This window comes from Podarcis melisellensis (assembly GCF_964234715.1).
Source record: "Podarcis melisellensis genome assembly, chromosome: 10".
NCBI lineage: Eukaryota > Metazoa > Chordata > Lepidosauria > Squamata > Lacertidae > Podarcis > Podarcis melisellensis.
The window spans coordinates 26,558,039-26,583,338 of NC_138542.1; the positions used below are offsets into that span (position 1 = coordinate 26,558,039).

At 40.7% G+C, this 25,300-nt stretch overlaps 1 protein-coding gene across 3 annotated transcripts in view; it reads left to right on the forward strand.

Annotated features, from left to right (window-relative positions):
- The window catches only part of PDZRN4 (PDZ domain containing ring finger 4), a gene marked incomplete at its 5' end in the record, with an annotated part of 217,214 nt that overhangs the window by 174,471 nt on the left and 17,443 nt on the right, over positions 1 to 25,300 (forward strand). For all 3 annotated transcript variants that reach the window (XM_081928955.1, XM_081928957.1, XM_081928956.1), the window contains 4 exons: positions 5,482 to 5,735; positions 7,063 to 7,165; positions 22,314 to 22,412; positions 24,623 to 24,685. In XM_081928955.1, the coding sequence (XP_081785081.1) occupies positions 5,482 to 5,735; positions 7,063 to 7,165; positions 22,314 to 22,412; positions 24,623 to 24,685 (519 nt within the window). The remainder of the gene's footprint in view (positions 1 to 5,481; positions 5,736 to 7,062; positions 7,166 to 22,313; positions 22,413 to 24,622; positions 24,686 to 25,300) is intronic.

Here is a 25,300-nt window from a genome sequence, read left to right on the forward strand (position 1 = left end):
TCAGGCAACACTTTAGTTGTTGATACAACTGGAAGCACCATGATGCTTGGTCATATACATATTCTTGTTAGTGTTGACAATATCCAGCGGATTCCCCTTTTTTATTATAATTGCTCTCTTCTGCTTAACTCTTATGGATGGAACTGGAGGCCTCGGAAACATGAGGATCTTCCATTGGTTCTTCTAGATAACTATTGTCTCTGCTGACCAGCAAGCCATTGAAACAAGGACCATATGGCTACATCACTGAGCTATGGCCACAACTCTTCAGGTTGAAGACAATCTTCAAGTCAAGCTGATTTATTCCAAGGATAAGATAGTTGCTTGTTGTGTGTCAGCATATGGCTAGATAGAATCTCACAGTGGAGTGTACACTAACATGTGTCCCTGCCATGGAATTTTGCCAGTGAGGTTTGGCTAACTTTGATTTATTGGCTTTGGGGCAGCAAGTTTTTGTTTGTTTGTTTGCCCAGGTTTCTTAATGTCATCTTTTATGTAAAGGTAAAGGGACCCCTGACCATTAGGTCCAGTCGCGGATGACTCTGGGGTTGCGGCGTTCATCTCGCTATATTGGCCGAGGGAGCCAGCATACAGCTTCCGGGTCATGTGGCCAGCATGACTAAGCTGCTTCTGGCGAACCAGAGCAGTGCACGGAAACACCGTTTACCTTCCCGGCGGAGCGGTACCTATTTATCTATTTGCACTTTGACGTGCTTTCGAACTGCTAGGTTGGCAGGAGCAGGGACCAAGCAACAGGAACTGACCCCATCACAGGGATTCAAACCGCCAACCTTCTGATTGGCAAACCCTAGGCTCTGTGGTTTAACCCACAGCACCACCCGCCTCCCTAATGTCATCTTTTAGGGTGTTTTTTAAAAATAAATAAATCCTGAAGCTGTATTTGTTCTCTTGCTTCTGTTGCGGCTGCTTTCATATTTATTGTAGTTTGTGTTTTATTTTTATAACTACCATGGCCTTGCACTAATAAATCAGGATGCAAGTACCTGTAATATACAACAGCAAACGAGGAAGCACTTTTCTTAAAGAGACAGTTTGCTTTTGGCAACACTGAGCCAAACTCAACACAGCAAAACAACAAGAAGAGTGGGCCTCTTGCAGTCTAAAAACAAGACAGAAACCAACACAAATTTGTTGAGGTTGTTATGGTCTTGACATTGGAACCACAATTTATCATTAGGATAGCGCCGGATAGTCATTTTACTTCCTGCCCTTTATATCATCTATTTATAACTCCTCTTCCTTCCCTGTGCTTCATTTCACAAATGTGCTTGTGTGCTTGCCAAAGATATGGTTTGACTGCCTTTGGGAATGGCAGTGGGCCAGGGCCAGTTGGTTGCTAGAGCTAGCATGTGCATGTGTGTGCATCAAAGACAAAAAGAACCCCCTGTTTTCTTGTTTTCTGATATTGATAAATTTATGCACGTGGCTGGGTTTAGAGAGATAATCAAAAGGGGATGGCTCCTTTCCAAGCAGCGGCCACCAGCCACTCTGGGGAAGTTTTTGACAAGTGGCCCAGATTTCACAGTTTATCCAAAAGGCGAAGAGTGTTCATTAAACAGAAGCTTTATTAAACAAGGCAGTAATATGGTTTCTATGTGGGGAGATATGCTCTTTACTTAACATTCACAAGTTGCTTATGGTTTAATTAGCCCATCTGCTCCAACAAATGTATCCCAACCTCTTTTGTTGAGACCAAAGAGACCAACCGCAGAAGCCAATATTTTTATGCTCTTTATTAATTGATTACAGTTATATCCTGAATTCTACCTATGGAATTCAAGGTGACGTACTTGCTCTTTCTAAGCAGCCACCTGTCCTAGCAGTCACCTGCCTTAAAGCTTTAACAACATACGGTATGTATCATCTGCCTCCTGGATTCTATGGGGGGGGATGAAAACATTCTACAAACAAGGTGTTCTTTTCCCCAAAACATACCCGAAAATTATAAATAGTCTGCAGTAAATCTTAGCACGAGAGAGACCAACCTAGCCCAATCCATTGGCCAGAGAATGAATAGGTGCTTGTTTTGCTCTTCCTTCTCCATTCCTTTTTTCATTTCATATCATGTCTATTAGATTGTGAGCCTGTGGGCAGGGACTGTCTTACTTTTTAGTATCTTTTTAGTATCTATTTTTACTTAAAATTTTCAAACTCCATTTCTAAATGTGTGAATTCTTCAAGGGCAGTTCTTTATGCTCTGAGAAGCAGTCTTGGAGAGATGATGAATCCCTAGCTCAGAAAGGTAATCATAGGCAATGTTTTCATCCTGCTCCCAGTGCTGTTTATCCATGTAGATGGAAAGGTGGTGGAAGAAGCCCTAAATGGGAGAAAAAGCAGTATTGGGACAAAATGAGGGTGCAAAGGGCAGGCCTGCAGGCAGCATTAAAGGCCTCTCTGCACATGTTTTGAGTGATACACCCAGTGCTTTCTTTCAAGAAAAATAGTTGCCAGAACCCATCATGAAGTTGTTACGGTAAGTTGCCGGGCAACTTGGGGCAGCCCTGAACAGATGCTGGTTTGACAACAGCCGTGTTCACCGCCGGAGGAGGTTCTAAAAACTACAACAAGCTGTCTCTGTAGCTGGTTTGGCAGTCGTCTTTGGTTCTGGTGCAGGTCAAATAAATGCATCCCCACCTCCCTCGTTCTTTTAGATTCAGGCGGATGGCTAAGGCAGCTTGGAATGGCCCTTGTGCAAATGTGTGCGAGTGTAGTGGTAGAGGCCTAGCTGGAAAGCTTAAAGCCTGCTACCACCACACAGGAGACAAACTGAAGAAAATGAAATATGAATTGGCCCCGCACCATAGCTTGACCAATCGCAGCTAGAAGCAGCTAGGAGCTAGGTGGAGTCATAACTCTAAAGAAGAAGATGAAGTGTAGACTTTCACATGCTGGCCAGCTTCCATTTTGACTTGAAATATTCATTTTGGGCTTCTCAGAAGTACATAAAGTCAAGAAGTGGATGGAGTGGAGCACCAGCCTGCAATGTTGCGCACTTGAGTGATGCCAGAACTGCACTCTGGCACACTCTGGCTGATAAAAAAGAGCACTGGATACACCAGTTGTGTTGCCGGTGCTATGAATTCATAAGTTGGAGAGCCAACACTTTGATTTTTAAGCTAGACAACCTAGACCCTTATATGACTAAAGATGAGCACTTGTTTCACTGTACGAGGGCAATCATCTGCAGCAAGTAACTAACTGCAGGATTGTGCATTTTGCAACTACCACTAAGAGGTTTTATCCATTTGCCAGACCGCTTACCTTAAAAGTCCTTTCTCCTTTTGCTGTACCCCTGTCTACCTGTCCTATAATAATATAGGCAACTGGTGCCTCAGGGTCCCTGATATAGGAATCCCTTGAAAAAGCTAGATGCCTTAGATCAGTATTACTTCAGCACATCTGATGTCCACAGCACATGCTCCAGGCAATCCGATATTTCTACTGGTCTATGCAAATGAGAGGCGCCATAGTGGGTTGTGCAGTCTGCCCACCAGCTTTGAGCACAGAAACCAGGCAAATTGGCACTTTTCTTTTCCAGTGAATGTTTTTGTGTAAGTAGAGCACACACCAAAAGCATGAGAAAGTCAGTGTAAGAGACTTAGGGGGTCTGAGGCATGTGCCGACGCCTTTCCTTTCCCCAAAGGTAACTCTTAATGGGAACACATTGTGGTGAGATTTGCTACCAGGTAACAAAGACACTTTTCATTCTGGAAGCAAAGAAGTGTATTGCAAACTCCATATGCATAGCAGTAATAATAATATTATAATATATTTTTTATTTTTTAATATTCATTGAGGAGATGTTAACTGCCATTATATACTGCGTATATCTTTCCTTTTCTTTTTTACCAAAATTGGCAGGATTTCTAAAATGGGTGACCTTTAGTCAGAATAACTAACAGTGTTGATGAACTTCAAATGATGATTAAAAGAAGAGGGTTGTGTCCTCAGTGCTTTACATCCTCCAAGGAAATCATATGAGGAGGGAAGCATTCTAAAGGTCATGGGATCCCCCCCCCCCCGCCCCAACTTTGAGGTAAAAAAGAAATGTTGAGGGAGAACAAATTTAATTGTGAAGTGAAATACTTCTTGTGTAGTCATTAGCAGGTTAGATTTCTTCCTTGCACCAGCTTTTTCAACCTAGTAGTTGGTTCTACGTTCTGCTGCTGTGCTCTTTTGGTTTTGGTTTACATTCGTAAAAGGGGATTACTAAATATATTTATTTATTTTGCCTGCGGTTAAACGTTAATGTAACAATGCTACATTACATTGTCCACTAAGAGTGTATTTCTTAGCTTGTTTCTTTTTTATTATTATTTGAAGACAATTAATTTTATACAGACTTTACATCAGAAGGTTTTATAATGATAACCCAAATACAGTCAAGAGCATATCTCATGTTTTCAGCAGTACCAACTTCTTCACAAAATCCCTTGTTTTGCTCTTCATTAATATTATTCTCCTTCTTTAGACTCCATCATTTTAACCTCATAAGTCACACATATATATCCTTAACAGTTTTCCAGATGCACCCCAATACCACTCTCCCCCCATAGCCATTACTTCTCTTCACCCATGTGTGATCTTCTTTACACAATATTATTCCTCGTTGTGTTAACCAAAATTTATATTTATTATTCCATATATATTATAGTAACGTTTTGTCTCCTTGCATGGTTTGCCTATTGCATATTAAATTTAAGCTCTAAAACTTAATCTTTCTATATATTCCTTTACGCACTCCCACTCTTTGTTAAGTTTTTGATTGGAGCAGCCCCTAATTGTTGCTGTTAATTTTGCCATCTTGGCGAATTCACAGATTTTAGCTCTCCGTTCTGATATTTGTGGCGTTTTTCCTATTTTCCAATTTTTTTGCCACTAATAATCTGACTGCTGCTGTTGTTGCTGCAGCTTGCTTCTTATTTACTCAAGTATGTATGTATATCTGTTATCTTGGATAGTATCTAATACTGTATGTACATTCTCCCTGCAGCCCCTGGAGGGGACCCTCTAGAGCAGATTTTGGGGCATGGGTGCTGCAAGGAGGTAGAGAGGAAGATGAAATCCTGTTGCCTGAGCTGATGTCAACTCATGCAATGCTCATTTCCACCCTTTAACTGTAAATCACTAATATACAAGGCAGGCTGGATCATCCATTTCTCTTACATTCTTTTCCCTAGATGTATTTTTTAAAGGATGCAACAAACATGTACTTTTTATTTTCTCTGCTTCTTTCTATTTCCAGGGGAATAATATTGGGAGTCGCTCTATATTTTATAGAAAAGCCGTAACAGGATTTTGTTTGCTATCTAACATTTGTCTTCCGTCTTGCTTTGGCGTCACAGAAGAGTTATGGTTAAAGATTATATAAACGTTGATAAAAGATTAGATAAATCACAACGTTCTGCTTCTGATATCCTTCCTTTAATGCTAAGCTGGGTGACATTTGTTTTGTCTTAGGTCAATGGGAAGGATCTGTCCAAAGCCACCCATGAAGAGGCCGTGGAGGCTTTTCGGAATGCAAAAGAGCCCATTGTAGTCCAGGTCCTACGGAGAGCACCTCTCATCAAAACACCTGGGAGCTCACAGGATGTCCGGCTCATGGATGCTTGCACACAGACAGATATTACGTTCGAGCACATCATGGCTCTGGCCAAGCTAAGACCAACCACACCTCCGGTACCGGATATCTGCCCCTTCCTGCTTTCTGACAGGTATGATGTAGGATTTGTCTCTGCAGCATTGAGAACCAATGCAACAAGTGATCGCTACCAAAACAAGACTGGAACTCCTAGGCAGAAGCTGGCTGTTCTGAAGTTCATTGATTTCAGTAAACTAGGAGATCCATGGACAGAGGGCTGCAGCCCCCATCTTCATGTTTTATTTTGACATTTTGTAATGCTTTATGTGATGCTTTAATTCAGGTTGTAAACCACTTTATTTACCGGTATTTTTTAAAAAAAAAGCAGTATTGGAATTATTCAAATAAATAAAATCTTAAGAAAAGTGCCCTGTAATGACTTGGAAACCCATAATCCATTGTGGATCAGACAAATTTATGGAGGATAGGTTTTTCAGGTGTGGTGTGTGGCGGGGCTGAATACAGTTGCATTAGGACACAGAAGAGGCTCTTGTCTCATGCATCAAAGCATCTTCTTAGCCAGCGTGGAGAACAGGTTGCTAGAACTGGTGAGCCTTTGAACTGATCTAGTAGGGCTCTTCTTATGCAGACCTGTGTGTTTCTAGGTTCTGCACATGAGTTTGGAACTATTCTACTGAGAAAAATAAAACATCCACTACAATGCAGGCTTTAGTTCTGTTCAAGTGCTTGTCCTAAGCTTCGGCATCCAAATGTGTGTAGGGTTTATTGCAAAGCTTTGAAAGGGACTAGAGGTGGTTAGAAGTCTGCTTGACCAAGAACCCTATGTCATCAATGTGCAAAGGTCTGAGAGGGAGCCTCATGCCTGGGGACACCAGGGTGAATCTTACCTGTGCGCCCATGTCCTTTTACTGCTTTTAACCCCTTGTGTGTTCAGGCAAGGCTCTCTGACAAGGCTGTTGGCTTTCTCCATTCTCAGGTATCACACTGTATCAGTGACTTCTGGGATTTCTGTTCTATTTTGTTGCATCTTTGTTTTCAAGGCAGAAATTTTGTTGCATCTTTGTTTTCAAGGCAGAAATGGTGATCACCAGAAATGGTGAGCTGCCTCCTTGAATGCCCAGAATTTTATGGGTGTCTCCAATAATTCTGTTTCGAATGCATTCGATCAAAGATTTGTCCAAACTGTTTGAATATCTCTGTATTTGAAGCAACACTACAGTTTGCTGTATTATTTCTGCCCAGCCTATTTTAAGGGGTTCGGACAGCCTGAAGATCTTCGTGGGTCTATTTCAAATCTCAGGCTCTTCTAAATAATATGCTGTACAATATTTATTTATTTTTAAGCTACAGAGCTGGGGGTTTTTGAGGACTTCAAAAATTTAAAAAATCTGGTTTTAAGTGCCTAACCTGCTCTTTTTGTTCTGTGTTGTTCCCCATAGCTGCCATTCTCTTCATCCAGTTGAACATGAATTTTACGAAGGTAATGAATACCTTTCCAGTCTGCCTGCGGATGTAGATAGAACCGAGGATTTTGAGTACGAGGTAAGACCATTGGTACAGCTTCCCACCCCCATCCCCTTTACAGTATAGCATTTGCACAGCTGCAGTCGAATGCCTTCGAAAGACATAATTTAAAATAAAATAGCAAAGCTCACTCTGGCCTCCGTCACACCTGTACAATGCCTCAGTCAGATATGCCCCTGGGTCTGGAACAGTGTGAATGAAAGCAGAACATTGATGGGCACCAGATTGTGGGTTCACAAGGCTGATTAAATGCGCCACATGGTTCTCATGTCAAATTGTTAAGCTGTGCTAGTTTTATGCTGCGTCCTTTCCTATGAGTGCATTAGAAAGGTCTAATTGCTCATTTTCAAAGGGCAGAAACGTTCTGCTGTTTCCCTAGCTTGATCTTGTAGGATCGTGGAACCTGGACTTTGCAGATCAAGGCCCGTGCTGTAAAATGAGAGATTCTTTGTCTATTTCTTTTACGTTATGATTCCCGAATGGAGTACAATGAGAACAAATTGTATGTGGTGCCATGAGTATCTTATCTATTGTGTATTTATTCTATCTGTTGAGAGGCTATTGAAAAACTGTGATGTATCATTTCCCCAAATAATAGCACACTTTTAGAAATGTTGGTCCTTTGTTAGATTTTCATTTCAAAATCTAAAGGTTCTCTTTATTTGACAGCCATTAGATGTTTACCTTTATTTTAGCATAGTGGCAAAAGACCAAGTGTACCCTTTTAGGAATATATTACGTTCAGGCTTTGTATGGGTTTTAAGTTGCAAACAGAATTTTTTTTTTCATTAGATAGCTTCCATTCAATAGCACTTGTGATTAAAAAACGGCCACAAAAAACCCTGTTTGTCTTTATTATATTTGGTCTGCCTTCAGGACATGTAATGAAACCTTGCTTGATATTTGGAAACTAAACAGAATAGTTGAAGCTTTGACAAAAAGGCAAATGGGGATCTTTAATGCCCCCCCCCGCCCCCGTTATTGAGACAAGGCTAGGGAAGTCTGCAATTCTTCCCATAGGATAAAGGAAAATGAAATAATGTTGGCTCACCAAGCTTACCCAGGATAAAATTTATTTGCACTGTTCTAATAAATCATTGAGGGATTGGTAAGAAAATTTATTTCCCCCCCCCAAAAAAAACTAGTCTTGCGAAGATCAAGAAAAAGCTACTAAATTCCTGGTTAATATACTAGCTTGTTTACTGAGTAAGTGGTTGTATGAAAGCTTATGTGTAATACATTTGTGTGATGGGAATGTTACAAATACTAAAATCCAGTCTGATTGTATGTGTATATATAAAGAGATTAGCACCGCAGAATCATGTCCTTTTCATGACTATTATTAATCGTTAACAATAGCCAGTATAAGTATTATGACAGTGGTAAATGAGCAGGTAGGTGTTCAGTAGTCGGTAATATCTACTAATCACACCTTCCTAGTCATTAATTTGCTGTCAGCTATGATTCAGTAGCCCAAGGCAAAGCTACTGATTGACTAAAATAGAGCGTGTTTCACATGAAATTTAAATAGGAAAGGAGCTGTCTGGTTTGCAACGAGAAGAAAGATATGTTCCCGAAGAAGTGGACAGTCTCCATTCTGTCAGATCCAGATAGGAAAGGCAATTCCTGTGGCATAGGATGGAACAAAGCCGCTCTACTTGGCTTCATGTTAAAAATAATCTCGGTTATGATAATAAGGAGGCAACATTTTATTCGCACAGCTTTGTACACATAACGTACTATGAGTCACCACTGTGTTATCCACTATCAGCCTGATCTAAAGTCTGTTGGGATCAGTGGTAAAACTGGATCAAACTCGCATCTACATGCAAGTTGGAAATATGAGAAAAAGTCTGAGTCATATGGCATAGTGGAGTGCCCTGCACCTAAATTCTCCTGGGGACTTCCAGTGATCAAAGCTATATCAGCAGTGATGCAAAAAAGTCAGAGGTTGGGGCATACTGAAATTAGATGCTACATGTCTTGTAGGCAGTGAATGGACTGAAGACTATATACTTTTGTCAGCGCACAGGGCATACCTTATGCAGACATGCCCTCCCTGTGGTCTCAGGTTTCACTTTCTGATTGGAGATTTAATGCAGGTTAGAACAGAATAACGGGGTGCAAGGGAGGCTTCCAGAACAACCCAAAACTGCTCACAAATGTATCACACGAAACAAGCAAATTGTCTCATTCAAATAAGGTATTCGTGACGGCGGAGTTAACTGCAAAATTAGATATTTCCAGATTTATTCAACCCCTCCCGAATTCCCCTTCATTTTTTTTGTTGGTGGTCTAGGAAGAATATGTTCTATGTAAGTATTTAGGGCCTTTCAAAAAGCCAATGATGGACCCAATAGACTGTAACAGATCTGTCTATCTTGTGAATGCATATTTAGAGTCTTTTCAACACATGGCTTATTTGCCCACTAGACCAAAACAGATTTGTCTATCTTGTAAAGCCATATTTAGGGACTTTTTAAACACAAGGATTACTAAACTGATAGCCTGTAACAGCTCCCTTCAGAGCTCTGATAGCCTCTAGCCAACCCTTTGCAAATATGACTATTAGTTTTGTAAGTGTGGCTATGTTTCGTGCATGCTTAAAAGCTATGCATTTCTACACCACACACACTAATTTTTTGCTGAAAGAACTTACTGTAGCGGTGCTAAAGTCCATTTTTTATTTATTAGTGGGCCACATTTGAATCTTAGTTCTTAAATCTGAAACTAAGTTTTAATGAACTATTGGAACACCCCACCCCCGATTGAACTTTCTTGCTCCAAAGATGAACTTCTTTCAATCAATTTAACCTCATGTGTTTGACCTTTTGCACCTAACATGACCTTTCTCCTGAATACTGGTCAGAATTTAACTTTGGAAATTTTTGCCATTGACAATTTTTTTCTTTGGATTTTTTGTGCATCAGGGTGTCACACATAAGGCTCAGAGACCCTGTCACACACTTTGGGGTTATGCTTGCCACGCTTTACACAACTCAATTATTTTAAGGGCAAGGTAGCTAATAACCATTGTAGGAACAGACTCTTGACAATGCCAGTTGCTGTGTGCCATGGTGTCCATTCCTCAGCTGTTATTTTAAAATGTGCAATGCTGAGTTGTAGCTACTGTGTAGCATAATATAGCATGGGGCCACTGGCAGAGGAAGAGGAGTGTGGGGGGAGCGCACTGCCCCCAGTAGCGCAATCCCAGTAGGGTGCCATCACGGCTGCCCACCCCGCCCATGCTGGGCACCACGCCCCTGCAGGTGGCATGCTCTGCCCCCAGGATGCGCACCACGCCCCTGCAGGCGGTGCGCCATGCCCTGGGACATGCGCCAGCCCCACCCTGCCTGCTCTCCGCCCCCTGATGCCAGAGCAAGAAGCTCCGCCACTGCATGGGGCTATGCAGAAAGTTCAGAACCTGTCAGAAAGTTCTTCCTGATATTTAGATGGACTCTCCTTTCCTGTATCTTGAATCCGTTAATTGCCTGTGTGCCTGCACCTTGGAAAAGAACATCTGTTGCTCACCCTTAATTCTTTGAATTAATTTTTCAATGAAGTTTCCAGGGATGAACAAACTGTCTAGCTCTGCCTTTGATCCAAACTATAGGATTTCTCTGTTTGTCTGCAGTCCCGAATATCACAACCGTACAGTAGATCACTGTAGAAAACATTTATGCTTCTAGTCGTTAAAATTTCAGTCCCTTCCTTTATACCCAGCTGAGGTCATTCCCCCCTCCCCTGCCCAAAACTTGATATAAATCAGAAGGAGCCCTGAGCAAGTAAAAGTCAGATTCCAAATTCAGCAGACACGAGAAATAATTTAAAATAAAGGCCTTGAAGAAATATTGTGCTCTCTAACCAGTCCTAATAAAAGATATATTTGTTATAGCCTAGAACAGTCAAAGTCATGAAGAGGGTTATAATTTTCCATTGCAATTATATCTGGAACATTTGAAGGGACAGAAGACTAGTATAGAGGACAAACGGATCTATATAGAGAGTACAGGGAGAGTGTGGGAATTGGGCTGTCTGGTGAAAACACAGTGGGTTGAATCCAATGGATAAGCAAAGCCACACCAATGGGATGTTCCCACGTGTGAAATGGGGTGATGCAATTTTAGTAAATTCCTCCTTCCCCCTGCATGCCCCTCTGCTTCGCCCAAAAACTGCTTTGGCGTGTCCCATTTAGCAAATAGAAGAGGTCATTTTGTGCATGGAAGGGCGTGTCTTGTTGGTTTGTAATGGAAGAGGAAATATTCCCATTGTGGCAGGGGAGAATGATAGTGATCACTGATGTCAGTGCATCAATACTCTGGCTACCAATGTTGCTCATAGGGGAAACATCAGCTCACAACAGCTCTCAGGGCCTTGCGCCTGTTGGTATGGACTGCTATGCCCAGGAAGCAGCTCATAGGATTACCTTGATTGGGACTATAAATACACATATTCATTATTCTTGGTACTGTACTGTAATAAAGCTTTATCTGTCCCCCATTTTGTTTAACGCAAATGCATTTTACAAACATTAAGAGAGGGCAATGCCATGCTGTAATGCACTTGTGTATTATTAGTCATGTCTTAAGTGGGCCAGAAATGGACAAACTTGGTTAAACTATCTGTCTAAGGTCATAGAGGAAGTTGGTAATCGGGATGGCAAGCCAATATCGTATCAGTTATTCTAACCTCTAAATCACACTTCCTTGTATTTTTTTATTCTTTATTTTTTTGTTATCTAATCTAGACATAAGTGGATCACTGAGGTGAATCAGGATATCAAGTCAGTTTCTGTCATGCTTGTTTATTCTTAATCTTTACGTCTATTTAGAAGTGCTCATCATTTAGGGGGGAAAGGCTGGCATTCAGAGCAGATGAGATTGCCATCATCTGTAGCTGTCACTGGTAATGAATATCCCAATTTATGGACTTCAATTGTGTCCCTAACTCAGGGGTATCACTAGGGAGGAAGCAAAAAGGACACAAAGCTGACATAGGTAAATCTATCAATGTTATCGCTAATCATCCTGTTGGTGTTAACAATAGAGTAGGGAATACATCAAGCTGGTGATTTTCATTTTGTTTCATAAAACAAGTACAGGCCTACTCCTCATTTCACTTGGAAGATAAATAAAATTTATGCATTAATGTCACACATTATGGCTCCCACCCCACCCCTAAGGAAATGAAGAAAAGTGAGCTTGTTGTTTGGCATGGCTATGCTACCTTTTATTCGTTTGTGGTTTTTTCCATGCAGAAGGTTCCTGCAATTTTCTCTCCTTTTGTGAATGAGCTGATATAAATCATCCACTTCTGTAGGTTTATATGGATGCTAATGCATCACATCATCATGTATTCTCTACATAACACGCAAATGTTTCAGAAATGCACATCATATTTCAAAGTCATATTTTCAGTCTGCCTTAAAAGAGGCTTTTGAATTGGTTCAAGAGGGAGCCAATTTTTCTGGCATGTGAATTCCAGTAAACATGGGATCACATAGCAATTGAATTGTGAATGGGAGGTTTACTCCAGATGTTTGGGCATAAAAATAAGGGGAGATTCTTGCATTACAGGTATCACTGGATTAGCTGCATGTACTGGAGACACTATTCCTTGGTGTCTGCAATGCCACATCAGTTACTGCCTGCTGTTTTCTCCTTCTCCTTCTCCTTCTCCGACTCCTCCTTCATTCATGACCATTCAGTGCCACAGTGATTCCTGCTAGCCCTGAGCAGTTAGCTAGCCTGTCAAGTGCTATAAAAATCATATGAACTGCCAAGCCGACCTCTGCCACATAGAAAATATTTTTCAGTGACCTCTGCATAGAGGCAGTAAAGATTGAAATGGTCATTAGCCTGGTGTTTTATCAGCATTTGGCATATGCAAGAGCCCTAAACTGTAATTCAGGCAAATAAGCAGATTTCCAACAGATGTCTAGCATGCAAGCGCTCTGCTCTGCAACTTGACTTTAATTAACATGCCAAAATAGTTTTCACAGAGTTTTAGCTAACAAATGCTCAGATGTGTGGAACTGCAGCAACTGTGGCAATTTTCAAAATGCAGTTGTGTATTCTGATGGCTAGATGAATGTTCCTCAGAACATATGCTGGCACATCTGTTGTATTGCCTGCATCTTGATTGGGTGGCTATCTGCTGAAAAATATGATGATGCGATAAATAAATCTCTCCCCTTACTTCCTGAGCCAAAAGAAGCAACAGCGATGTTTGCTCAGCAAAGTATACAATAGTAATATGAGGAGGACGAGGATGAACCCATAACAAAACTAAATTATGACTTCCACTATTATGCAGGGAGAAACTGGTGAAGTCTAATTATGACACGCTGACATTCAGTTAATCTGAAATGATGGGGCAGCAATCACAGCAACCATCTGTGAAACTAAATATTATCATTATATACAAAAGGACAGCTCTTGGAGTGAAAGTCTTCATTTTAATGCAACCCTTACATTTGGCTGCCTTGTGCTGAGATAGACCATTGATCCATTTAGCTTAGCATTATCTATGACTCTACACTGACTGCCCATAGCCTTCCAGGGTTGCAAGCAGAAGTCTCTCCCAGCCCTTCCAGGGATTAAAGCCAAAACCTTCTGCATGCAAACCAGATGATCTGCCACTGAGCTGTGGCCCTAACTCTGGGTGCCTTTTAAAAATTGTTATATTGGCCACTTTCCAGGAAGGACCTCTGCCTGTGCAGCAGGACTTCCTCTCCCCCTTCTCTCACCTCATTCCCCATGCATTTCCCAAATCTACTCCAAAATAGATTTAGGGACCACAGGTGAGGAGAGCCCTGTTGTGCTAGTGGAAGCTTTGTTGGCTACAACCTTAGCTGTTTTCCTGCTTCTACTATTTTAATAAGTGTTGTTGCTTTCAAGAAACATTTTCCCTTTTTCCCATTTCTTTTCCCTCATTCCTTATTGTTTGCTTGTATTTCTTTTTCCACGGTTGTGTTGCTTTTTGTTCCCCTCATTTGGACAATACTTCCATTTTCTGAAAGAAGCCTTATTGTCTCTAATAGCTTCCTTGACTCTGCTCATTTATCATGCTGGCATTGTCTTGGTCTTGGTGGTACCTTTCCTGAACTGTGGTATACATTCAAGCTGAACTATTATTGTGGTTTTTGAAGAGATTTGACCCTCTTGACTTTGCCTTTCAACTTCCTGCTTACCAATCCCCTCACTTTGCAGAAGCTTCTTTTTTTATGTCAATTGTCACTCTGTTGAATTACCTTGGCAATTGTTCACTTATGATTTATGTTTCATAATACTATGGTCATTCGGTTCAGCAACACTTTGGACACCATTTAAGATTAGGTCCACGGTTGTCTGTCCTCTGGTTGATAGTATGACCAACTGTTCTAGAGCATTGCCACGTAGAGTATCTAGAAAATTTACCTCTTTGTTGTGATCAGAGCATGCATTTCCTTAGTCTATGATTGTAAATCATTTCAGGACTTTTTGAAGTGATTTATTAAATAGCAATTTACTAAACCTAAACCACAGTGAATCTGGCTGTGGGCTTCCCCTTTTCATATTTCTAGTTATTTTGAATCAACATCCTTTTCAACATGCAGTATGCTTTTTCATGCCCTTTCTATGGAGCTTTTGTCCAGATATAACCATGCTCAACCAAATTATCATTATGCCCACTGTTCTCCTTTATGTTCTCCTTTAAGAGTGCCAAGCATTCCAAATCACTCATCTTGGTTCAGAGGCTTCTAGCACTAGCTTCTAACACCTGTGCATGACAACTTTCCCCAAATGTTTCTGAAACATGTGTTTTCTCTTATGGTGTTCTGGCCTCTAGAATGGCACCAAGCTATCAAGTGGCTATCATGTCCCCCTGGATGTGTGCACCAAGCACACACCCACAACTTCCATCCAGGAGTTTGGGTTTGATATCCTGCTTTATCACTACCCTAAGGAGTCTCAAAGCAGCTAACATTCTCCTTTCCCTTCCTCCCACACAACAAACACTCTGTGAAGTGAGTGGGACTGAGAGACTTCAGAGAAGTGTGACTAGTCCAAGGTCGCCCAGCAGCTGCATTTGGAGGAGCGGAGATGCGAACCCAGTTCCCCAGATTATGAGTCCACCACTCTTAACCACTACACCACAGGAGACAGTAGTATACATGTGCCATTCTGAACAATACACTGGATAACTCCAGACTGCTGCTGGTTTTCTACCATCACACTTGCTATTGTTGTTTATTGAGTTTCTTCACTTGTGGGTTTGCCTTATTGCTCTGATGTAATAATAATAATAATAATAATAATAATAATAATAATAATAATAGGCGGGTTTCCCCAGCCACTCTGGGCAGCTTCCAACAAAATATTAAAATACAATGCTGAACTCATACTTGTGGGCTTCCTAGAGGCATCAAGTTAGCCAGTGTGAGAATTAGTGCTGGGTGAGATGGATATTTGCCTCATCCAGCAGAGCTGTTCTTGACATCAGCTGGGGCTCCCCTCTTGCTTGTAGAAACTGTGAAGTATGAAAAGAAAAGCTGGTTTTATATTAGTCAAAATTAGAGGACCCATCATTCTTGAGGGAGCTTAAACATCCTCCTAATAAACTGAAGCATCTTATTTTGTGAAGAAAACCATGCTTTGATCAAGACGTCATTTTCCAGCAAGAGTTTGGAAATACGCAACCAGTAAACAGAGAAGATTTTGAAGTAGTTACAGTAGTTGTAACTTACTGAAGGGTGTGCTGACAGCTGCTGAGATTTCTGCAGCCAGGAAGTCTTTAATCCTTAATAAATTGTTTCTTCCTCTTTGGCTTACTTATGAGGCATACTCCCCAAAGAATCTGCAGAGACAGTGTAAGCTCAAGACTTAAGTATGCTGAAAAAGTATATAGATGCAGAAGGAAGAGATGGGATTGCAGAGCTGCTCCATCTGCTCTGTTGAGAGACCAGCTGCATTTGGCTCATTCCCTTCTCTGTTGCTCAACTTACTTTAGCGCTCTTTTAAGCATCTCAAGCGACCTTGGAGATTTCTTAGTTGACACAAAAAAGCCAGACTTACATTATCTTTCCAGGATTTTTATTAATACGCAGTTCAACAATCCCATATCAATATTAGCCCCACTCACTTCTCTTAAGGCCCTTCCAGCTTGCAGAACAGCATTGGCAAAGCTGACTGAAGACTGCCTTGGTCTGGTTCATTATTTCAGTGGCCAGGGATGAATGGGGGTTTGGATTTCATGCTCCTTCTACTCCCCACCTTGGTAACCTGAGTTTGAAAACAGGATAAAGATGTCTGAGAAATTGCTTGCTGGAATCATTGAGACACTGAAAATTCAATGAGACAAGCATTGGGAGTTGGGGATTAAAAGGTACATATACTATGAAGGGAGAAATCCCTGGATCTTTGTCTTACCTGTACCATGTGAAATAGAGATAACTCTCCACTTCTTTTTGGTAAGATAACAACCAAATCAATTCTGGGGGAAATTGGCATCCAGTGCGATTTGTCCTTTTCAATTCTGTATATGAGAAGCCAGAACGGTCTTCTGTCAAAATTGATAAGTGGAAATACAGTGGGGAATGCAATTTTATTTTGTTAAATGCACAACTGACAGCAGCTCCAGCTTGTTTACATTGAGGTTGTCTTGCTCCATAGCTTTTCTATTTCCATCCAAATAGCCGCAGATGCATTGCTGATGTGAAATCTGCATATCATAACACTCTGGGAACGTTGGAGAGGGAAAGGAGGACTATTACGTTAAGTTGTTTTCACAAGTGAAGAATTTCAGTGGCTTTAAAAGAGAAATCTTGAACTTTGCCAATTCTCTGTAGACGTTTTGGCATGATAGGCTGTAAATTCTGCAAACTAGAAAAGCTCAAGGGGTAACTGGAATAGATGCTGATAAAATCCTAAGATGTTCATTACCTCCCACAATGAAAATGTCTAAGGAATAGGAGTTCAGTGCTGCTTTTAAAAAGAAGGGGAGGTCAGTGTTCATAAACTTAACTAAACATATAAGAAATTTGGAAATATAAATATGATTCTTGATTAAGGAAAGAAATGGAACCTTGGCATAACTCTGTAGTCTGACGTTGGTTTCTTGCATTTGCATCAGTATAGTAATGATTCGTGCATATATTGTGGCAGAATCACAATATGTAGCTTTTGAAACATTTCCTTAAAAATGCTTTATCCCTGCTTCCCCCCAATAAAATTATCTTGCCTGGGAATAAGCCCCATTGGACTCAGTGGGACTTACAGCACATTCCTATGCATGTCTATTACGAAATAAGAGCCACTTCCTGTTACTGTTTTCAGTGTCTAGATCTTCTCCAACCTGATGCCCTTCAGATGTGGTTGCTACCAATTCCCATGAGCCCAACCAACATGGCCTACAGTTAGGGATGATGGCTGTTGTAGTTGGGAACATCCAGAGAGCACCATGTTGGGGGGGTATAGATACAGATTGTCATTTGTTATGAAATCCATATATTTAGCACTATATGAAGAGTGACATGAGTAACTTTTGCAGGAAGCCTGATTAGATAGCCATTGCTTGTATTAGCTAATGCTGCATATAACTGTGGTAGGAAATCCATTTGTACCACTTCAAACTCTTGCAAATTGTGGTAGTAGCAACAGTAATAATGGTGCTACAGTTCTTGCAACAGCAACCTAGTTAGTTTGAAGGCAGAGAGGTGTTTCTTCCCCCAACAGGTTCCCGCCCCCTCCCTACCGAATCTTCTGCTGTAGCCATCTGTTATGTTTATGTTTCCTAACTATTAATACATAAAGGAAATTGACTTGGTGCTTTAGTAGAGACAGTAGTTCTGAAAGGATAGGGTAGTTTGTTGTGACAATACTTTCTTGGGCGTCTTGCAGTCTCAAACTCCATGTATTATACATAATGGCATTGACATGTGTGGGCCTTCCATTTGCCATAGGGAAGAATATTTATGAAAACAAGAGACATCCCGTGTCTGCTAATTGACTGAAATGAATATTTTAGTTTACTGCAAATACAGTGGGGCTGAATTTAATGCATTTCACATGCACAGAATAGAGATGGGCAGCCATGGTGGAACTGAAGAGATAGGATTCAGCATTGCTGCATGTATATTCCTTGATCTGCACAAGCAAAGAAGGTGAAGGAAAGAAAGCACGAACTTTTGCACTGCATGCGGAATTCAGCATCAATGCTAGTGTTCTTTTCTTACAAACAAGATTCTAGCTTTTGTGACTGTGGGAAAATAGGTGTAAAAATGTGTGTGTCGTGTCCATTGACATCTCGTAAGTTAGCAAATGAACAAATCTGAGAAGCAGAGGTCATAAAGATATTCCCCACAAAATATACTCTAAAGATTTAGCTCTGATAAGGGCAAGACAAAAATAATGCAGATGTTCTTTTGTCTCCATTTCTTAGAAGCACAAGCAAAGCTCATTATTGGTTTTCGGTTAACATCCTTCCAATACACTAATGGGTGTTTTCCGGTATTTATTTATTACTTACATATTTCCGGGTATTTTCAATCTAAGCAGAGTCTTTATCAAGTCACATAAATAGTTCCCCATACGTCTATCCTTACTTTGTTTGAAACACAGAGCAAAAGGACTAAATTAGCGTGGCGAATCCTGTTCCTAAGCCAAGTCCCAATCAGAAAATTAAGGTAATAAGTCAATTGAGAGTGGTTCAGTTTTAAAATAGGGATATGTGTGTGTTGGTTTGTTTTTTCCAACCAAGGAAAACTCTGCAATAATTTTATAACTAGTGGTTTGCTCTCTGTGTGAAAATTATGACTTTTAACATATATACGTTCACATACAGGTTAAAGATTCCTATAGTGGCTCTCTAGCAAACTTTTGCAGAATCCCAAACAATTGCACTTAAACCTTTTTCCATTAAAGGAGTAAATCTTTTCTTTCTTTCTTCTAGGGAGTAAGTCAAAGAAAAGTTTTAACACAGTGGGTGACATTTACAACCTACTCTTCTATCACCTGAAGAAATTGCAGTATTAACCTAGTTGCTGGAGGGAATAACGACTTTTAACCTGGTAATGGAAGGTTATAGTCCCCAGCCCACTATTCCATCACCCTGGAGGATGAGCAATTTAACCTCTTCTCCTATCCTTTGAGAGTATAACCTCTTCTGCAGAACGTACTTTTCCAACTCAGAAGGAAAAGATGACCTTTACCTAGTTTCTCATCCTTCACAGTATGAGTCATTGTCATTTAATTAATTGTTCTAAAAGGTCATTTCTGTGCCAAAATACTGAGAACATTATATTCACGGAACTACGTTTATAAATGCAGAAAGTCATATTCTTGAACCCAACCCTAGAAAAGATAAGAACCAATGTGGTGTTTTTGAATAGTGTGCTGGTAAAGGAACAACAACGGGATGCAGGTGGTGCTGTGGTCTAAACCACTGAGACTTGGGCTTGCCGATCGGAAGTTCGGCAGGTTTGAATCCCCATGACGGGGTGAGCTCCCATTGGTTGGTCCCAGCTCCTGCCCACCTAGCAGTTCAAAAGCACGTTAAGGTGCAAGTAGATAAATAGGTACTGCTCTGGCATGAAGGTAAACGGCGTTTCCATGCACTGTTTAGTCATGCTGGCCACATGATCCGGAAAAGCTGTTTGCGGACAGACGTCGGCTCCCTCAGCCAGTAAAGTGAGATGAGCGCCGCAACCCCAGAGTCGTTCACGACTGGACTTAACTGACAGGGGTCCTTTCGCTTTTTAAAGGAACAACATCAGGCACATCCCTGCCTAGCTGTAAAGTGTGGGGAAGTCACTATAATTTATCTTAACCTACCTTGTTTTGTTTATGTGAAAAATAGAATAACTCCATATATGGCATTTTGACCTTTGAACTCCAGGGAGGAAGAGTGGGATATAGCTAGTACTTTAAGGAGGAGGAGGAGGTTAAATAGCAAACACATTGAAGCACAGGAGTGTGGGGTGTGTTTTCTGAGAAAAGGTGGTAGTGTGTCCGTTTCAAAACCAAAGCATTCCAAAACCAAGGCACACTTTCCCATAGAAAGTAATGCAAAATGGATTAATCCATTCCATACTTTTAAAAACAGCTCCTAAAACAGCAATTTAACATGAATTTTACTATCTAACGAGACCATTGATCCATAAATGAAAGCAGTAAACAATGCACTGTAGTCACAAAATCAAGCAATCAATAGCTGAACTGGGTTCCACACAGTCACAAAAAAAGAGCTGCAAAAACAAAAATGCAAAATAAACAGCAAAAACAGACAGACCTCAGCGTAACACTTAAAATGGAAGTGTAGCACTCAGATCAGAACCGTAGCACTCAAAACGGAGCACGTTCAGCTTCCAAAAAAGTTCATAAACCAGAACAGTTACTTCCAGTTTTGCAGTGTTTGGGTTCCAAGTTGTTTGAGTACCAAGGCGTTTGTGAACCAAGGTACCACTGTACCCTTTTACATACTTACACCCACACACATAAACAGTTGCAAAAAACAACTACCAAGTGTTCAGAGTAGACAGTGCATTGGAAGGAAAAAGTAGGTGTGATATGAAACATATTGGATAGTTTCTTACTTTTGTGATACCTAAATAATTCTATGCACTGAATTGGCTCTCCCCCCTGTCCCGCAAAAAGCTTGGTGGCATCTGGTACTGCTAAGTTTGTAAGAGCAACTTGGCCGTGAGTCCTGCAAGACCCGCTCCCTGCCTTGCAGGCCTTTTCCCACCTGGCCTGCGAGGGCAGAGCCCTGACTGATTCCAGCTGCAAAAGCTGGTGCTGCTGAACAGTCTCTTGGACTGGGGTGTTTTGCTGCAGGAAGGGCTGTTGCTTTTGTGGGGTTTTTTGTATCTTTATTTTAGATCTTGTTGTCATATATGTGGAACTTGTTCAGTTTGATTGTGTATTTTTAATATTTTATTTCTTGTTTATGACTACTTTTGTTATATTGTAATTATGTATTTATTCATGTTGTAGGTTGCCTTGAGCATGGTTTAAACAGTGGAAAGGCAGCATACAAATAAAATTGTGTGTGTAAAGGAATGTCTTGTAATGAATTGTCTGACAGCATCTCTGTTGAGACACTCATACACATAGGCTTTTTGTAGGGCAACCTTCATCCACTTTGTGCCTTCTTGAGGTTGGCCTACAATACCCATCACCACCAACCAGCACAACCTGATGGAAGTTGTAGTCTAAAATCAGGTTGTGCTGGTTGGTGGTGATGGGCATTGTAGGCCAACCTCGGGGAGGCACAAAGTTGGTGTAGGATGACGTGAGGGGCCATCTTGCCTACCTTAACTTCAAGACACTGGTGCAGTCAGGCATCAAATTTAGGGGAAGGCTGGTTGTTCGGTGGCACAGCATAGGATTTGCATTCAGAAGGTTCAGTCTCTGGCATCTCCTGGTGGGGCTGGGAATGTCACTTGCCTGAAACCATGGAAAACTGTTACAAGTCAGTGCAGGATGGACCAATGGTCTGGCTCAGTATAAGGCAACTTCCTATATTCCTAGTTTACATTCAGTTATAGGTATCTTCTAACTTCATGCTCATTAAGTGTGTGAAATGTTTTTGTGAATAATTTAATAGCCAAGGAACTCTAATATCTTGTAACTTCAGGGACAAACCTACCACATGAAATGAATTAAGTTGCCAATTATTATTATTTATATTGGACCTAAGAATAGACTGTGTTCTTTATGTGATTTGGCAGGTAACTCTGATTCTGGTTTATGGTTTATGTGGCTGATGGAAGGCTGACAATCATATGAGATTGATTGACTGATTGATGGATGAATACTTTGTCTTTCCCCTGACCCATAAATCAATAGTTGGCTTGACAGAAGTAAAATGACTGTGTGATATATTGTCAGCCTCTCGTTCTTGATTTTGGCACCCCTGAAGGCATGCCAAATTTTGCTTAATGACTTCCCACTTTAGTTTATTTGGGAAAAGAATGCTTTTACTGTGAAAATTGGAGCAGGGCACTACTAAATGAAAATAGCTTTCACTACTACCAGAAGTATTCGATCTTGAATCAAGTAATTGGGGTAAGGTGACTGGAAGACTTTGCATGCCCTTATAGAGCAATATAAATTACTGTATCTGCAACAGACTTTAGTCTCAAAATAAGCACCTTACTGTGCTGCATTTTTTATTTTTTGTGCAGGAAGTTGAACTTTGTCGTGTTAGCAGCCAGGAAAAGCTGGGCTTGACTGTCTGCTACCGCACGGATGACGAGGAAGACACAGGAATTTATATCAGTGAGGTAAAGTTCTGTGTGGGGGTGGTAAAGGGCAAATAGAAATAAGCATTTATGTAGCCTGACTACAAAATTCTGGCAATTTTCCAATGCAAACTGTTAGCAAACTGCCTAAACTATGCCGCCCAAGTAGTATAATTGTCATTGCAGGCAGGTTTGTTTAATGTAAATGTGTCAAATGCAACATTACCATGAAGCGAATTGCCTGAAAAGTCAGAATGTTGCTTAAAAAGTTAGGTGAAACATTGTTTTAGTACTGTTAACTGGACTCTTTGAGAGAACCTGCAGCTCCTTGACATCTTTTTCTGCCTTCCTCCCACTTGCCCCTTCATTCCAGAGTTTATTCCCTCGGCTTTCTGACTTGCCTGGTGATCCTTTTCTTACTCCTTGAAGTTTATGGGATTTATTCCCTTTAATCTCACTCCAGAACCAGAGTAGCTGTGATTACTAGGAAGAGACTGGCTCCATTCCACAAATTAAAACAATAATTCTGCTACACGCCATACTTACAGAGTTTGCTAGATTCACCAAACTTCTGCTTGCTTGCTTGCTTGCTTGTTTTTCTGGTCCATACCATTTGCATGAACTACCCCTATACAAAATTGTTGACTCTGTCCACTGGTGCCATTCCAATCAATATTTTTTTTTATTGCACTGCAGTAAAATTGCCTTGCCATATGCATTCTTTTTATGCTTCCTCTGTGTCTCTAACTTCTACATTCATGCTGTCTTGAAGCATTTCCTGTTTATTTGCTGCCTTTCAGCATCCTTCCTGAAGTGCTTACTCAAGTGCATACCTTAGTTAACAAGGACTCTCTGTCTCTTATCTCATTAGAGTTCTTTAGTCAGAAGTTGTATTTCTCCTGCCACCCAGAAGCCCATGGACTTCTGGGCACCTCACCAAGTAGATCAGAGCTGCAGAACATCAGAGAGCTCCAAGAAATGTGCTTCAATGAAATCTAGGACTTTTTTTTTCCAAGGACCAGATCTCCCCTCCCAGGCACTGCCCCTTCCCCTTTCCCAAGGATTAGAAAGTACTGTTTTGAAGTTAGATCTGTAATCTATATCTGGTGAAAATATTTGGTCCGAAGGCATATTCAGTTCATATATTGAAACCATGAGGGTTTGGTCCTGACAAGGGTCAAGATTGCTACCTGTAGAATGTATGCAGACTGCTTGGAGATCCCCGGAGGAAGAGTGATGTATAAATAGAACAAATAAAAATATAAAATATTTACAATATTTACAAATGCAGCCTAACTGCTGGACGGTGCTTTTGTAGGTTTATTTACTCCCATTTTTAGCTTGCTTCCTAAAATTGGTGTACAGACCTATCCATCCCTAGGCCTTTAGTACTGATAGTATTAAAAAGTTCTGGTTGTTTTTGAAGCCCATAAAGATCCCATCATACTTCAGCAGCTGAGGTCAGTTAGGTAACAGAGAAGCCTACAGTATAGGTTTCTTACTAGTTTGCAAAGATTTAAAAGAGATCTGCTGGTTTTATCTGTCTTTGAATTTTAAAAAGTGCTCTCCTTAGCTCTGTTTTGAACCATTCTGCCTTTCCCTTCATTTGAGTGGCTGCAATTGCTCTCTTTTCATACCAGATTAAATATTTCCACAACATTTTCTCTCCAACAACACACAATATGAAAATAACACCTGCTTGGGAGGGGGAGGTATTGTCATCTTTCTAAGATGTAACTTGCAAGCTGAGTGCTTAGAGAGGCTTTGCTGCAAAAAATGACTGTTAGCATGGCAAGGAAAAATAAATGGCTTCAGATTTCCATCAAGGAAAAGGTGGCCATTAGTCAAGGAACAGTTTTGCGACTCTGATAAACCTTTAATGGAGCCTTCAAGATATATTTAGGTTAAAGCAAAATTAAACTACGTAAACCAACCATTTAGTATATTGTATCAGTGTTGAAGAAAGGTAAATCATATATTGTAATGCCTTTTCTTCTTTTTATTTTCCTTTGCGATATAAGGACTCAGAAGTCTAGCCTGATAGGTAAAGTGGCCATGCAAAACATTTTATAAAGGGTATGAACACACCCAGTCTCTCCCGAGCATTATCAAGCTCCAACTCCTCTCATTTCCCCACATCTAGGGTTCCGCTAATAGTGATTTGGTTTACTTGTCAATCCCCACCGTGCCTTAAACATATGTTAAATGCAAACTTATTTTAGAACTAACTGTGGCATTTCCACCTCATGTAGGTTGATCCAAACAGTATCGCTGCCCGAGATGGACGGATCCGGGAAGGAGATAGAATTTTGCAAGTAAGAAACTATGAGCATGCTTTCTCATTACGGTTCTTCAAAAATGTACAGTCCATTGTTTCTGTAGAATGTTAGGCAGGCAAATTCTTGTTAAGGTAAGTACACCCAAATATATGATTCTAGTATTTGTTTTATGATAGCTGATTTTATCTTTTTCTGTTTTTTGAAAATGTTCTGTCTTCTTGTTTTCAAATGTTTATTTTATTGCTATTTTCTTATGCATATTTTACATTGTTTTATGTTAACTGCTTAAAGGTTTTGTTATTGATAATGCAGTCTATAAATATTGTATCACGCCACCCCAATTTTCATGAGCGGTGCAAGATTCCAGGGGGTTCCAGGCACACCCCCAGGGCTGTGTGTCTGTTGGGAAGATTGAGGCGCTGTGGAGGATAGTGCCTTTAAGAAATATGGTTCATTAACACATATTTACACGTGGAAGTCTGCAATGGAGGGGGTACAGAACATTATACCCCAATAGTGTCTCTCATTGCCCCTCTCATCAGTCAGTCATAGCTCCGGGTCTCGTGGTACAGTCTCCTCCAATATGGTTCTAACCTCCAGTCCACACATGGAGTTCTGGCTTGCCCAGGAGCTCCTGAAGGACTAGACTTT